General features: G+C 36.4%; 1 protein-coding gene across 3 annotated transcripts in view; it reads right to left on the reverse strand.

The window, feature by feature from the left end:
- Positions 1–16,182, reverse strand: part of KNTC1 (kinetochore associated 1) — a 69,522-nt gene that overhangs the window by 38,990 nt on the left and 14,350 nt on the right. For all 3 annotated transcript variants that reach the window (XM_055550767.1, XM_055550766.1, XM_055550765.1), the window contains 16 exons: positions 15,432–15,475; positions 15,261–15,326; positions 15,093–15,168; positions 10,388–10,513; positions 10,208–10,297; positions 9,763–9,816; positions 8,386–8,447; positions 5,411–5,522; positions 4,569–4,712; positions 4,327–4,383; positions 4,129–4,224; positions 2,125–2,241; positions 1,891–2,034; positions 1,369–1,467; positions 566–669; positions 317–416 (listed from right to left, as the gene is read on the reverse strand). In XM_055550767.1, the coding sequence (XP_055406742.1) occupies positions 317–416; positions 566–669; positions 1,369–1,467; positions 1,891–2,034; positions 2,125–2,241; positions 4,129–4,224; positions 4,327–4,383; positions 4,569–4,712; positions 5,411–5,522; positions 8,386–8,447; positions 9,763–9,816; positions 10,208–10,297; positions 10,388–10,513; positions 15,093–15,168; positions 15,261–15,326; positions 15,432–15,475 (1,491 nt within the window). The remainder of the gene's footprint in view (positions 1–316; positions 417–565; positions 670–1,368; positions 1,468–1,890; positions 2,035–2,124; positions 2,242–4,128; positions 4,225–4,326; positions 4,384–4,568; positions 4,713–5,410; positions 5,523–8,385; positions 8,448–9,762; positions 9,817–10,207; positions 10,298–10,387; positions 10,514–15,092; positions 15,169–15,260; positions 15,327–15,431; positions 15,476–16,182) is intronic.

A 16,182-nucleotide genomic window follows, 5' to 3' on the forward strand; every position in this document is an offset into this window, starting at 1 on the left:
TCTAAATTTAATGACAATCCTTTCACTTTTTTTTGTTCCCCTTAGCTTTATTGAGATTTAATTGATAAATAAAAATTATATATATTTAAGGTACACAAATTATGATGTAATCTGCTTCTTTAGCTCCTTAATTATCTGTTGTCTTTACTGTTTTAATAACCAATCAAACACTCTGTTAACATCTTATCTAACAAAAGGAAAGTAGTAAAGAACCTAGGTATATGAATCTTTAGGAATGTAAAACCTGGTCACATTTCCCGTGGTGTTCTAGAAGTGGAACAAAGGTGTTAAAAGATTCTTCAATTATTGGTCTTACCATTATTTCCTTGTTTAACAGATTCACCTCCCTTATTCCATAGCCTCGTAAAAGTTTTTTCATCTCCATTAGTTTGTAACTTTCCTGTAACAGCTTGACCCTAAAAGCAAATTTATTGATATTAACATGGACTGTCTTTGTTATGAAATACTAAGAGACACAGTAAAGGACAGAAAAAAATAGTTAATTTCAACTCAAAACATAGTTTATCCCACACCAAAAAAGTAGATCAGGAGACTGTGATCCTACTTGGGATGGTCCATCTCCAGGTGCTGTTTCACCAGCTGCTCCACAGCTGCACTCCAGGGGACCACTGCGGCATACATTATCTTGAGCACAGCATCAAATATGAGCTACAAAGACACACACACACCAACAGTGACTAGCCCTCAGGTTTACATTTCATGCAAATTAACGATGCTGCCCCATCTACAGCAGGGGCCCTGCATCTACTGTATGGAAACTTGAGAATATTTCATCTTCTGACAGCAAAACCATGTATTTCTTCCAATATTCACACATATTAAGTCATTATTTTCTATAGTCTCTGTGTTTAAAAAGGTTTTTTATGATTTTATTCACATTTTACAATAATGACTAAACACAGTGTGAAGTAAAAATAAAGGCATATGATAAAAATATTAAAAAACTGTATGTTTGTAAGACCATAGAAATGCTGGAAATACATGCATTCAAATGTCCACATGGTATTTCTGCAGGTGGGAATGAGAAGACTTTTCACTTTTTATTTCCACGAGAAAAAAGAATCATGGGTGATTGTGATTTTATTTTCTTTTTATTGTTTTTTTTCCTATTATATAAATTCTTCATAACAAATATGTATTGCTTTTTCTTGGTTTTGCTTTTTAATATTTATTTTTTTCAAACTTTAAACTTTTATTCTGTACTGGGGAGTATAGCCAACTATCAATGTTGTGGCAGTTTCAGGTGAACAGTGAAAAATATCTGCTGCTTTTGTGACCAGAAAAAAAAACTTTTAAGAAAGGATGCAATGCTCAAAAGAAAAACCTATATGATCACTATTCACTTACATCTGTGTCAGATAAACATCCTATTACTGCCATGGCTTTTGCTTCCCAGGCTGTATCAAAGAGTGAGGTGAACTTTGAGCTACATCTCTTCAGTAAATCCTAAAATGAGACAAACATTTTGTTTAAATTTAAAACTCACTAGAAAACAAAGAAACAAAACCAACCCACACACACATAAATAAATACAGATAAACAGCTTTTATGGATATTTAAAAAACCAAAAACTTCTACTTAGCTATGAATGATGATGGTCAACAGTGCAAAATTGCCAAAACCTTGGTCTTCAGTTTTACATGGCACAGAAAACTCTGTTCACACTTCTGTTATTTCACAACAGCCATTTGCAGAAAGTCCTAATATTATCCCGTTGTGCCAAGGTTACCAGCCAATGAGTAGCAGAGTTAACTCACATTTTAACAACAATATGCTGCACAAATCCCAATGTTAAGTATCCACATTCCTCAAAGAGTTAAACATTCAATACAACGACACACTGCACGGATCCAGGAAAAAAGAAGTTACCTCTATGTACAAAAGCAGAAGTTCCTCCTCCTGTAAGTCATGTTCATGCATGTAAACTCTTATGAATTTCTGGAAGATGGAAGGAATAAGCTCGGGGGCCAGCACTTTATCAAACATTCGGAATACAATGGTGGTTGTATCCTCCTGGATATCAAAATAAAGATGGCATAAATGCAAACTCTAGTCATGTTGACTGTGGTAAAATAATTCTGATAAATCTAGACTTTTACCTACCTTCTCAAAATCAGAGAGGGCTAATTTGCAGTTGTATTTCCTATGCAGTGTGATTAACTCTCGAAGGTTATTTACCAAAGTCCTTAACTGACATACTTCCTCCATGTTTTGATTATCCTTATAAAACAAAAGTGTTGAAGTTGTTACGGATATGAAATAAAAGTATGAGGGAAAGACAAATAAGAGGAAACCTGTAACTTATGCCTTTAAATTTTGTATAAGTCTAACTAAAATTAACTAGTACAAATTAACAGATCATAATCCAATAGAAATCTGAAATTTTTCTTTCTTAAAAAAATAGAAAAAACTATTAATACAGTGTAATATTTTTTCAGAACCCCAAATATACTTAGGTACACGAACATCATTTAGATGGTCCTCAATGTTCTGATCATATAGATGTAAAGCTATAGATTAAAACCAGATATAAAGCTATGACATTTCCTAAAGCTATATACAAGAAACAGAATTTTCAATTGATAAAAGGCAATTAGGGAAAAGAAAAAGAGGAAAAGCTCTCTTGTGGAAAAACCTATATAATGATCAATATACTTTATAGATTATAACATAAAGATTATATGATATCAATATACTGCTTGCAACCTACAGAAAAAATTTTTATTTTATTCTTAGTAGTATATGCTATGCTAAGTCGCTTCAGTCGTGTCCGACTGTGCAACCCCATAGACGGCAGGTCACCAGGTTCCCCCGTCCCTGGGATTCTCAAGGCAAGAACACTGGAGTGGGTTGCCATTTCCTTCTCCAATGCGTGAAAGTGAAGTCACTCAGTCGTGTCCGACTCTTAGCGACCCCATGGACTGCAGCCCACCAGGCTCCTCTGTCCATGGGATTTTCCAGGCAAGAGTACTGGAGTAGGGTGCCATTGCCTTCTCCCTAATAGTATATAATCATCACTAAATATAAATAATAACAAGAAACTGCTATATCAGAAAGCAGGAGGATTAATGAATAAGTATAATTTCATAATGTACATATGTTCCAAAAAGTCATACCTTCTGGTCCTTAAGTACTTTATACCTCAGAGTTGAGATTATATATTGAGGTGTCTCAATATTAGTTTATAAACTAAATTATGGTACCCCCAACAAACATTTTTAAAAATACAAAAATGCACTTTTTTTTTTAATACAATGAATGCTTTCTAGTTTTCAGAAATATGAAGGGGAAAATCAATCAACTTAAGAAATTTAGAAACCAAATAATAAATTCAGTTCATTAATCCCAAACTAACACTATATGTGACATCAATATTCCTGCTCTTAGTTCTCCTTCTAGTGTCACTATTTTTTTGGTCAGTCAGAAAGTTCCAGACTTTTTTCAATTTGATCGTTTAAAAAATTCTTTGATTCTTAAGCCATTATGACTGTTGGAATGTCTAAGAAAGGCAATCAAAACTAGAAGTAGTTTACTAGTTTAAATAAAAATAAACCGGATTGATACAGCCTTTAAAAACTAATCCTGCTGCTGCTGCTGCTGCTGCTGCTAAGTCGCTTCAGTCGTGTTCGACTCTGTGTGACCCCATAGACGGCAGCCCACCAGGCTCCCCCATCCCTGCGATTCTCCAGGCAAGAACACTGGAGTGGGTCTTTTCCTTCTCCAAAAAACTAATCCTAATGCATTATTAAGTTTTGCCCTTTTAAAGGACTATGAAATGCTACTAATGCATAAAATCCCAATTAGACTACTTAGGAGTATGTTTATATATTGTTTCCCTTTGGTTCAATAAAGAAAAACAATGCATTAGAACAGGTTGAAGTTGTGACAGAAACATTAGGAAGAAAAAAAGCTAATTTTCCTTTTTGTGGATTGTAAATGTACACAACAAAAGAACACACAGAAAGAAAATATAAGAGGCAGATATGTCTAACTACAGAGACAAACTTTTTAATATAAATTAAATACTTTTTAATTGGGCTTCCCTGGAGGCTCAGATGGTAAAGAATCAAATGTTTTATTACTAAAAATTTCTTTTTTGTATCATACCAAGGAACTCCAACTCCAAGAGGATGCCAATCCCAACTCATTTTCTGCTGTAAAAAATACCTCTGCCAGTTGAAGCCCATTTTCTGGCCAGTTTGCCTTTAAAAAAAATTAGAGACCATTAAAAATAATGTTTTTATTTTTAAAACAAAATGGGGAGTACTTGAAATGTCTGTTTACTACTAAGTATACTGGTATTACCTTATCAGTTAATTCAAGGTTCCTGGCTGCTTGCTCCAACCATTTTGCAAGAATTTTCTGAAATAGATACATCATATAAAGTACGAATAGATAATCACTGAAATCATTTAAAACCTCCATGTTAATCTTTCAAAAGAGATACTAAAATGAACTACCTGGTGTTAGCATGACTTAATCTTTAACCATATAAAGTAAACAATAAAATTGAATCATCCTGAGTGGAAACACTGACAGTAACTTACCTGTCCTTCAGGTACAGTCTTTCTCACAAATGGGATCACATCATTTTTAAGCCATGGACAAAGCTTTTGCAGAGAGATTGGTGTAGAAATTGAGTTGAGCAAGTTCTCAAGCATTTTCACATCAAATCTGCTTTCAAAGTTTGCCTAAATCATAGAGTGAGAAACTAAGATTTATCTGACAAATTTAATCTGAGAGCCTCCCAAGAGGGAAAGATTTATTCGGAAGTCATCTCAAGAAATATTTTACTGATTTAATTGACCCTTAAAGCAAATGATTCAAGTTGGTAGCCAAATTCCATGAAACCTCACAGCAGTGAGTACGAGTTAATAAATCGAGGCAGAGGAACTGGCAGAGATGCCATTCTAAGGAAAACTTAACTGAAGGTGACAGTACAAGCCCTAACAAGCATGTGTCTTTAACAGCCTCACACCCACATCCTGCTCTTCAGGCCTAATACCCTGTATCATTATCCAGGTGATTTAGAGCAGCAACTGTAAGAGGCAACCCTTTACCACTATCTGAGCTGCAAGAGGACTACCCTCCCCACCATTAACAAAGGTGTGAATAAACTGTCAATAAACTGTTTAATAGAATGTTACCTCTTGAGCTAAGTTTAGGAGCCAACTAGACTCTGAGTGATGAGACAACGTAAGTTCCTATTTTATCATCATATTTCCTCTGAGTTAATATCATCAGAGGACGGTTTTCTCTATTTTATCAAACAGTCTGAAAATGCCCCATTGCCCAGTCACTCCTGCCACCTCGTTTGTTTCCAACACTGATTCAATAACATCTCTAGGGAACTATAAAGCTATTCAGAAAAAAATACAAAAGAAATTACCCGATGTCTCAGCCAGAGGTACTGTGCACAAACAAGGTTTCCTTCTCTTAGCTGTAAAAAAATATCCTTAAGGTCATCTTCATTATTCAGAAATTCAATCCAAGAACTACCACTGCAAAGTCAAAAAGAGGAAAGAAGCTAATAGTTTAAAAATATATATTAAGGTTATACAAGTGGATATCATTATGCATTTTAACTAGTTTTTTTCCTCAGAGTTAAAAAAAAGAAATACCAAAGATTATACAGTTAGTCTCCTTCCTATCCAGACCTATAGAATTCCTGTATTTCCCTCCCCAGAAGACACAGCTCTTCTTATAGACCCTTTCTGAAATAATCACTACATATTCAAGCAACCATTTTAAATTTTAAATGAATAATTTCAATGAATTTTTAATATATACTGTTTATACTTGAAAAAATTCATTTAATATTATTTTGGCACTTGTACCAAATGAGCAAATATAGTTATTATTCTTTTTAAGGACTACATATGATTCCATGGCATGGATTTACTATAATCTAACCAGACCCCCCACAGGTGAACCTTAGGGTTATTTCCAGTCTTTTGCTATAATCAATAATGCTGTAGTGACTACCCAGTATTAATTAAAGCTCAGAAATACAAGATGAATACTTCCTTAAAATGACAAAAAGACAATACTCTACAAGCCTGTGTCATGAATAAATAAGACAAAATAAGCATTTCCACTAACATCAGGACTAACAGAAGGATGTCTGTTTACCACCATTATTTAATAATGTCCTACAAGTATCAGTCAATGAAACTGGGCAAGAAATGAAAAAATGAAGCAAAATTATCATTATTTGCATATATAATAATATACTTGGAAAAGGCAAGATTAGCTGAAATATTACTATACGCAAAAAAAGAAAGGAGTTCAATAAGGTAACTGATTTAAAAGTAATTTAAAAAAAATCAATAGCTTCTATATTCTTTTGAGAATATGATACAGTTCCATTTATAATAGTAGGAAGAAAGAACAAAATTCACATAAAGTATACAAAGTCTACATGAAGACAACTGAGTAGCTATCACTCAGGAATATAAGAAAAGAATAGAATGAGTAGGAAGACATGTGCGTGTGGGCTCAGTTGCTAAGCTGTGTCCGACTCCTGTGATCCCATGGACTGCAGCCCACCAGGCTCCTCTGTCCATGGGATTGCTCAGGCAAGAATACTGGAATGGGTTGCCATTTCCTCCTCCAAGGAAGACACATACTGTCGTTAAATATCAAGATTTGATATTGTAGATAGTGGTTCTCCCCAAATTGATCTTAGGTTCAGCACATTCCCATTTAAAAAATAATAAAAAATCCAACAAAAATAAGATTTTTAAAAAACGGAATAAGCTGATTCTGACTCTTTCATACAGAAAAGAGTAATCCCCCAAATTCTGGAAAATAAGCATAGTGGGACTAGTCTATCAGTTAAGAGGACACTTTAAAACTACATTAATTAAAACTATTGGATACTGGTGAATGAATAGAGATGAGATCAAGTGAACACAATTATATTCCAGAAACTTAAATACACATGAGAATTTTAATATGTAATTAAGGTAACATTTTCAGTCAGCACTGAAAAGGTGGAATGTTTAATGATAGTATTGGGATAACTGAAGAGCCACAAGGAAAAAAATTAAGCTTCCTTCGTTGTTAGTTTATCATGATAAATAAACTTACGTTTGAAGTAGCTATACTGCATATTTATAAATGCTTTCTTGGTGCACGTTAGTATATCTAATAGAATTAATTTCCAGAAGTGAATTGCTAAGGCCAAAGGTATGTGCCTTTAAATCTGCCTTCCAAACGTTTCAAACCCAATGGATGATGTCAGTTCAGTCGCTCAGTCATGTCTGACTCTTTGCGACCCCATGGACTGTAGCACACCAGGCTTCCCTGTCCATCACCAACTCCCAGAGCTTGCTCAAACTCATGTCCGTCGAGTCAGTGATGCCATCCAACCGTCTCATCTTCTGTCATCTCCTTCTCCTCCTGCCTTCAGTCTTTCCAAGCATCAGGGTCTTTTTCAATGAGTCAGTTCTTCACATTAGATGGCCAAAGTACTGGAGTTTCAGCTTCAGCATCAGTCCTTCCAGTGAATACTCAGGACTGATTTCTTTTAGGATTGACTGGTTTGATCTCCCTGCAGCCCAAGGGACTCTCAAGAGTCTTCTCCAACAACACAATTCAAAAGCATCTATTCTTCGGCACTCAGCTTTCTTTATAGTCCAACTCTCACATCTATACATGACTACTGGGAAAACCTTAGCTTTAATTGGACGGACCTTTGTCAGAAAAGTAATGTCTCTGCTTTTTAATATGCTGTCTAGGTTGGTCATAGCTTTTCTTCCAAGGAGCAAGCGTTTTTTAATTTCATGGCTACAGTGATTTTGGAGCCCCCCAAAAATAGTCTCTCACTGTTACCATTGTTTCCCCATCTATTTTCCATGAAGTGATGGGACTGGATGCCATGATCTTAGTTTTCTGAATGTTGAGTTTTAGGCCAATTTTTTCACTCAACTCTTTCACTTTCATCAAGAGGCTCTTCAGTTCTTCTTCACTTTCTGCCTTAAGAGTGGTGTCATCTGCATATCTGAGGTTATTGATGTTTCTCCCAGCAATCTTGATTCCAGCTTGTGCTTCATCCAGCCCAGCATTTCACATGATGTATTCTGCACATAAGTTAAATAAGCAGGGTAACAATATACAGCCTTGAGGACTCCTTTCCCAATTTGACACCAGCCTGTTGTTCCATGTCTGGTTCTAACTGTTGCTTCTTGACCTGCATATGGATTTCTCAGGAGGCAGGTAAGGTGGTCTGCCTTACCTGGATGAGGTAGGAAGTGCCTAAAGTTTAGCAGGGAAGATAACGTTTTCCATCATTCACTCCCTAGAAACACAAATTCATACAAAGCATTGCTGTATCTTTTATGACAGTCCAAATGTACACACCTGAATTTTTCTGGTCCAAATGCTCCATAAAAAGTAGTCAATTTTGCATGAGCCCTTAGTACCTAAAAAGAAACCCAACAGTCTGAATATTGTGTGCAGTAACATTAAAATAAAAAACACCCAAAATTAGGCATTCTGTTTTAGAAATCTTGCACATATTTTCCTTTTATCCTGCATTACAGGTCAATACCCATAAATATGACTGCCTTTATTTAGCACAAAACATAAAACTTGGACTGATGGAAACATTTCCAATCACAGTCATTGCAATAAAACTGCAAAGAAGAGGAAGGTATTTGTATATGAACCGTGCCTTTAAATCTGCCTTCCAAATGTTTCAGTCCCAATGGATGATGTAGGAAGTGCCTAAAGCTTAGCAGGGAAAGTGTCTTTCAAAATCAATTAGTTTTCCCACTGATTTCTAAATATGACCTTCTGGTAAAACCTAGCTGGATTATACTAAACATTTACTTTGAGATAAGAGTTAAAAATTATATAGATGGTCTCTGACATGCAATGGTTCAACTTAAGATTTTTTGACTTTACGATGGTGGAAAACCAATATGCATGCAATAGAAACCACACTTCAAATTTTGATCTCTTCCTGTGTTAATGACAATATACAAGATAATACTTTCTTGTGATGCTGGGAAGAATTAAGAAGCTGTAGCTCCCCTTCAGCCACATAATCCCAAACAAATGATACCCTTTCAACCATTTTGTGTTTTCACTTTCAGTACAGTATTCAATAAATTACATGAGCTATTTGACACTTTATTACAAAGTAGGCCTTAAGTCAGATGATTTTGCTCAAGTCTAGCTAATGTAAGTCTCTGAGCACATTTAACGTAGGCGAGGCCAAACTACAACGTTCAGTTGGTTGGGTGTATTATACGTACTTTTCTTTATCTGCATGCGGCATGCAGGATCTTAGTTCCCCGAGCAGGGATGGAAGCTGTGCCCCCTGCATTGGGAGCATGGAGTCTTAACCACTGGACTGCCAGGAAAGTCCCTTAAATGTATTTTTCACTTATGATATTTTCAGCTTAATGATGGGTTGGTCAGGACATAACCCCATCATAAGTCTATGAAGATCTGTATGTACATGTACACACACATATATTTTTTGACACCATCATAACTATCATCATAATTTATAATTATTTGAGGTAGCAATCACTAAAAAAATACCTAAGAGGAAATATTTCATTTGATTTCAAAATAACCCTTAAGTACTATTATTAATCCCATTTTGCAATAAGGAAAAATGTATTAAAGTAACTTGCTCTTGAAAAAGTACAGACCTACCTTGAATTCAAAAGCATATTCTATTAGTACATTCATTCCCAAATTAACCTATAAATCTAATGCAATTACCTCTTTTAAGCCATCAGAATAAACAAGAACAGTTTTATCTTCTTTCTTCAAAAGCTAAGATGAATAAGAAACATAGTTAGAATATTGGCTATATCAGGTTCTCCATTCTGTGAATTATAGTAAAAAATCATTTTTAAAAATTAAATTGCACTGAACTCTGAGATGAATAAAGAAATTATATATCTTAAAAATAATGCATTTCATGAAAACAGCTCACATTTTGCCCATCTGTTACACCTTGATTTTAAGGAATATAACTAGCAACAGTATTCATTCAAAGATCAGCGAGAAGAACAACCTATAGCAAAAAATGGCATCATTTGGAAAAAAAAAAACATATATTAAAAATGCACTTTAAAAACTGACATAAAAACAATTCAGCTTTCTCGAAATTATTTCTTTTGCATAAGACAAACTAACATGGACAAACGTTAGAAAAACTTACCCTGGTTTTGGCATAATTTAGCATTTCGTGGGTGGTTTCATAGGTTATCCACTGAGCCTCCAAGCAGTAATTCATCACAAACTCATCATCCTGTTGCATGAATGCCAGACATGGTAAGGCAACACAATGCAGATCAGTCCATCAATCTGAATATTCTAGTATACAACAGGGAAAACATACCTGAATTTTATGTAGATTTTCCTTGGCTTCATTTACAAGTTTTTGCCATTCAGTCTGCTCACTGGTGTCCAGAGAACTCAAAGCTAGTTTCTCCAATATATCATTTGATTTTACTTTGTAAACAAGCTGTAATATAAACATGCCACATCAAGAAATCTGAAGCAAAATAACACTTGTTGATGAAACCTTATGCTGTATGCTAAAAAAAGAAAAAAGTGAGTATTCATGCAGTTCAAGAATAAGCATTGGGACTTTCCTGGTGGTCCAGTGGGTAAGATTCCGTGCTCCTAATGCAGGGGGCCTGGGTTCAATCCCTGGTCAGGGAACTAGATTCCACATACTGCAACTAAAGATCCCAAATGCCAAAACTAAGACCTGGTATAGCCAAGTAAATAAATAAAAATAAATATTAAAAAAAAAAAGCATTAAAGAAGGTAACACTTAGATAACTGAAAGGTAATCCAGATTGCAAAGTTATGTAAATCATTTCTACTGAGTCCTCACTAGACGTGACCAGTAGTGTACTAAGAGCTTTATGTGAATTATCTCAGTGAATTCTCATAAAAACCTAAGTAAGCATTTGAACCTCATCATAATCCTATGGGTAAATACTAAGATCCCTATTGTATGGCTGAGAAAACTTAACTTGGGACTTCCCAAGTGCTCTGGTGGTTAAGAATTCACCTTCCAATGCAGGGGACTCAAGTTCAATGCCTGGTCAGGGAACTAAGATCCCTATGCCATGAGGCAACTAAGCCTGCACAGCACAACTAGAGAAGCCCATGAGCCACAGCTACTGAGCCTGCACACTCTAGAGCCTGTGCTCTACAAGCAGCCCCCATGTGCTGCAACTAGAGAAAGCCAGCATGCTGCAGTGAAGACCCAGCACACTCAAAAGTAAATAAATAAACAAAATAAAAATTTCAAAACCCCTTCCAAAAAGCCTGAAACTCAAGAGAGGGTCTGAAATTATGCTGTCCATAAGTTAATGGAAGGACTTCCCTGGTGATCTAGTGGCTAAGATTCGGTGCTGACAATGAAGGGGGCCAAGGTTTGATCCTGGTCAAAGATCTAGATCCCACATGCCACAACTAAGACTTCGCACACTGCAACCAAAGATCCCACGTACTGCAACTAAAGACTGAAGACCCCGCGTGCTGCGACTACAATCCAGCGCAGCCAAATTAATTAATTAAAAAATTTTTTTTAATAAATGGAGCTGGTTTTTAGAAGATGACCACACAATTATGTTTCATATCTAGTTTTCCACCAAAGGTTCTTTAGCAGCTAGATACGACTTGAATATAGACAAAGCCAAATTTTCAGGTTTCTTTTTCTTTTAATTTTATTTAATTATCTTTTAGCTATGTGGCATGTGGTATCTGTTTCCCAACTAGGGATCGAACTAGAGCCTCCTGCTTTGAAAGCATGGAGTCTTAATCACTGGACTGCCAGGGAAGTACTTCAGGTTCCTTTCTTATAAACAAATACCAATTTTAACATGGGCTTTCTGGTTCCGAAAACTAAAAATGATATGTACACATGATGTAAATATGAACACATGTACACCCATTTTTTTTATTAAAAGAGAAAAATAAAATAAAATAAAAAAGATATAAAAGAGTAGTTTCTCTAGTTCTGTGTCTCCAGTACCTGAAAACACCTTTCACTGGTTTTGATTTTTTGTTCTATTTACCTTTTTAAAAATTAGAAACTCTCAGATGTTTAAAAAGATAATAATATAACAAATACTTATATATTTATCACTCAAATTAAAAAAAAAAAAAAAGCACATTACTTGCAGGGTTAATCATCAGCTGCCTGTTGCTCTGGCTAAGCCATGAGAAAATAGCCATGGGAAAAGAATAAAAGCAAAATATAGCAATACAGCATAACCCAAATAAAAGTACATTGGGTTGATCAGTTGGGGTTGTCACACCCTGCTAAGCTAAGGAAAAACAGTGTGGACCTTGGAGTGCTGGGTCAGCACAAGTTCAGAACACTGCTTGTACACACACTAAGATGTTTTCCCAAGGCATATGCGGGTCTATGACCTCCAGCTAGGTGATAGCCCTTGTACAAGAAAATAACAAAGATAGTTTAAAGTAATCAATAAAATGGGAGACGTGACCGGGGACACAGGAGGCGGACTTCATCGTAACACAAGGTACTTTCTGCTTGCCAAAACACTAAATGAAAATGATGTGGCTCTGTCTCTCGTTTCTTTTTCCCAAACTGTGCGTTGACCACTTTTGATTCCCTACCTGCTGTGCTGGCTGCAGCAATTACTAATATAGTTTAAGGTCTCATTCTCTTTTTCCAAACGTGTCATCCTCCTTCCCTGAACTAGAAGTATCTGTTATCTTAATTTTGGTGCTTTTTATCCCATTAACTTACTTACTTCTTTACTCATATACACTTCTAAACAATAAATGGAATTCTTTTGTGTGTTTTAAAATGCTATATTTAAAAACTTTTTAATTATTGGAGTATAGTTGCTTAACAATGTGATGATTTCAGGTGTACAGCAAAATGATTCAGTTATACATATGCACTGCATCTACCCTTTTTCAAGTTCTTTTCCCATTTAGGTTGTTACGTAATATGAAAGGCTACACTTTTCCATTCCTTTTTTAAAAAATTTGATTACGCCAGGTCTTTGTGGCACACAGGATCTTTAGCTACAGCATGTAAGCTCTCAGTTGCAGCATGTGGGGATCTAGTTCCCTAACCACAACCAAACCCAGGCCCCTGCATTGGGATTACTGGAGTCTTAGCCACTGCATCAGTGGGGAAGTCCCCAATATGCTACATTTTTTAAACAACAAACATGTGGATACTCACCACCCACAAAGGAAATATTAGTTCTTCACTACCACTAGGCTTCCTCCTTCATTACTTACCACGACTTTTCAAGGGATATCAATGAATTCCTAATCACCAAATTCAACAACTTTCAGTTTTTATGCTTGATTTTATCGGTAATATCTGCAACTGCTGATCACTCTCCACTCAACTTTTTGTTTGTCTTTTGGCCACATCTCATGGCTTATGGGACTGTAGTTCCCCCACCAAGGATTGAACCTAGGCCCTCAGCAGTGAAAGCAAGAAGCCCTAACCACTGGACTGCCAGGGATTCTCCTCCCTAAACTTCAAAGTTTCTTCTTCCTTGGCTTCTTCAATTGCACATTTGTGTGGGTTTCTTCCCAAATGTGTTCATTGCCCTTCTTCCTCTATGTCCCGTGTGGTGGTTCCCTGTATCTCATACTCAGACCTCTTCTGACTCTCCACATTCTCCTTGAGAGGTCTGAGCCATTCCCGTGTTATCCACCTCCAGATTCAGCTCAGATCACTCTCCAGGTTCCTATCAGAGAGCCTCATCTTATAAGATCCCTTACATGCAATGTTTTTTTAAACATATAATTTTATTTATTTATTTATATTTTTTGGCTGTGCTAGGTCTTTGCTGCTGTGAGGGCTTTTCTCTAGTTGCGGTGAGTGAGGGCTACTCTCTGCATGGAACTGTAGTGGCTTCTCTTGTTGGGGAGTATGGGCCATAGAGCACACAAGGCTTCAGTAGTTGCGGCTCCCCGCTTCCAGAGCACAGGCTCCACAGTTGTGGCACACGGGCTTAGGTGCTCACCGGCATGTGGGATCTTCCTGGACCAGGGATTGAACCCATATCTCCTGCATTGGCAGTCAGATTCTTTACCACTGAGCCACTAGGGAAGTTACACATGCAATGTTCATAGGCAGAACCCTCTATATGTTATCCCTAACTCTTCCACAACACTCTTCATTTTAAGTCATATCATCACATCCCAACTAGTGTGCTGAGCAGAGTCCTGCAAGTCCCTTCCCGACATTATCACCCTATTTGATCACTGAGCCCCACTGCTTCTACCTTCTACACACCTCTCTTGGCCTTCTCTCCTGTACGTCTCTACTTCGCTGCACTGGCTCAGTCTTCCAGCTGAGATACAGGTTCAATCCCATTATCAATTTCCCCTCTTTATACAGTGAAATTCTTAGTAGCTCCCTATCACCTGCAGAACAAAACCTAAATCCTCTGCAGCGCACACAAAGCCCTCCAGACTCTGACCTTCTTCTCCATCATCTCCTTTTCTTTCTATGCACCTTGAACCTATATGCTAGTCCTGACTAATTACTAGGAGTTTCTGGAAACCATAAGACTCCCTCACTTTCTTTCTTTTTAATATCTGTGTGAATTTCTTCTTAATAAGGGATGAATTTTTCTTTTTTAAGTTTTCACAGAACTTGTTACAATGTTGTTTCTGCTCCATGCTTTGGTGTTCCAGCCTCTAGGCATGAGGGATCCTAGCTCCCTGACCAGGAATCAAACCTGCAACCCCACCCATTTTGGTTGGTGAAGCCCCAACCACTGGTTTGCCAGGAAAGTCCCATCCCTCACTTTCTTCATGTGTCCTAATACTTAGAATTCCCTTCCTTTCCCAGGACTATCAGGAATACCTTCAAGATATGACATAAAATTACCTCCTCCAGGAAGTCTTCCCACCCTACTTAAAAGTTCAATATCTCCTTTGAATCCCTTATTCTATTTGGTCATATCTTAATTACAGGTCTGATGACACTAAATCTCAATCATGTTTTACCTGTTTGTCTCCTCAGCCTCTAGTACATGAAGAAATGCTTTCAATGCATGAATGAATACATGAATAATTACCTCAACATCTAGTCCAAACTGAATGGCAAAGCTCTCAGCTTCAGCAAATCTGTGTTTGTGAAGTAACCGACTCAATCTGAAAAATTGAAAAGAAATTTCAGTAAAATTTTTATTAATCAGAGAAGTCAAGTCTTTCATTAAGGTAAGGCTTAGAAAAAAAGAAATTACCTGTTTTCTGGTAAAGCCTCTGTAAGACATCTGAGTGCTAAAACGGAGACCGAGTCTTCAGACAGACTGAAAAAAACGTTTTAATATTGACATTTGTCATTTAATATTAGTAAATAAGTTTTAACTATGCTGTTATTTAATGATGTATCTGATAAACAAAATGTGACCTACCTTGGATCATTTTTGAAAATTCCTTCCAGAAGGTATATGGTATCCTACAAGAGCAAAAACATGTTTAAAATTGAGAAATGGTATCAATTCACTTTATAGTTACTACAGTAACAACTGGTTTAGGCAGAAATTATCCATCAATGGATTCTAAAATTACCGGGAAAAACTGTTGAAGAAAAGAATATTCCCATAGTATCAAAATAGTACCACAGAAATTACTTACTAATTATCAGGGGGAACGTATACCTTTATAAAGAAGAAATCTGGTAGATCTGCTTTAACCAAGTGATCAAATTTAACAGCACCAATAACAAGATGAGTAAACTTGAGTCCCTTAATGTGATCCAGTCAGGACCCAGCATCACTTATGCAGGATCCTGGCCAGAAAAGCTTAGCACAAATCTAATCATGACGAGGCTGACAGATCCAAATGGAGGAACATTCAACCATTCTACTAGTACTCAAGAAAATGTGTTGGAAAAGACCAAAATAAGACTAGGGAAGTTTTAGAGATTAAAGTAAACCACCATGTGACCACAACAACAAAATTCAATTTGTGATGCTTGACTGAATCCTAGGTCAGGAAAAAAAAAAAGTTCTCAAGTAATTGGCACTATTGGTAAAATCTGAATTTGGATGGCATATTTCACAATAATATTGCATTAATGTTAAATGTTGTGAGTGTGATGACTATGTTTTAGAAGAATGGCTTGACTCTTTAGGAGATACCTGCTGAAATTAGAGATGAGAG

This window comes from Bubalus kerabau, chromosome 16 (assembly GCF_029407905.1).
Source record: "Bubalus kerabau isolate K-KA32 ecotype Philippines breed swamp buffalo chromosome 16, PCC_UOA_SB_1v2, whole genome shotgun sequence".
Classification (NCBI taxonomy): domain Eukaryota; kingdom Metazoa; phylum Chordata; class Mammalia; order Artiodactyla; family Bovidae; genus Bubalus; species Bubalus kerabau.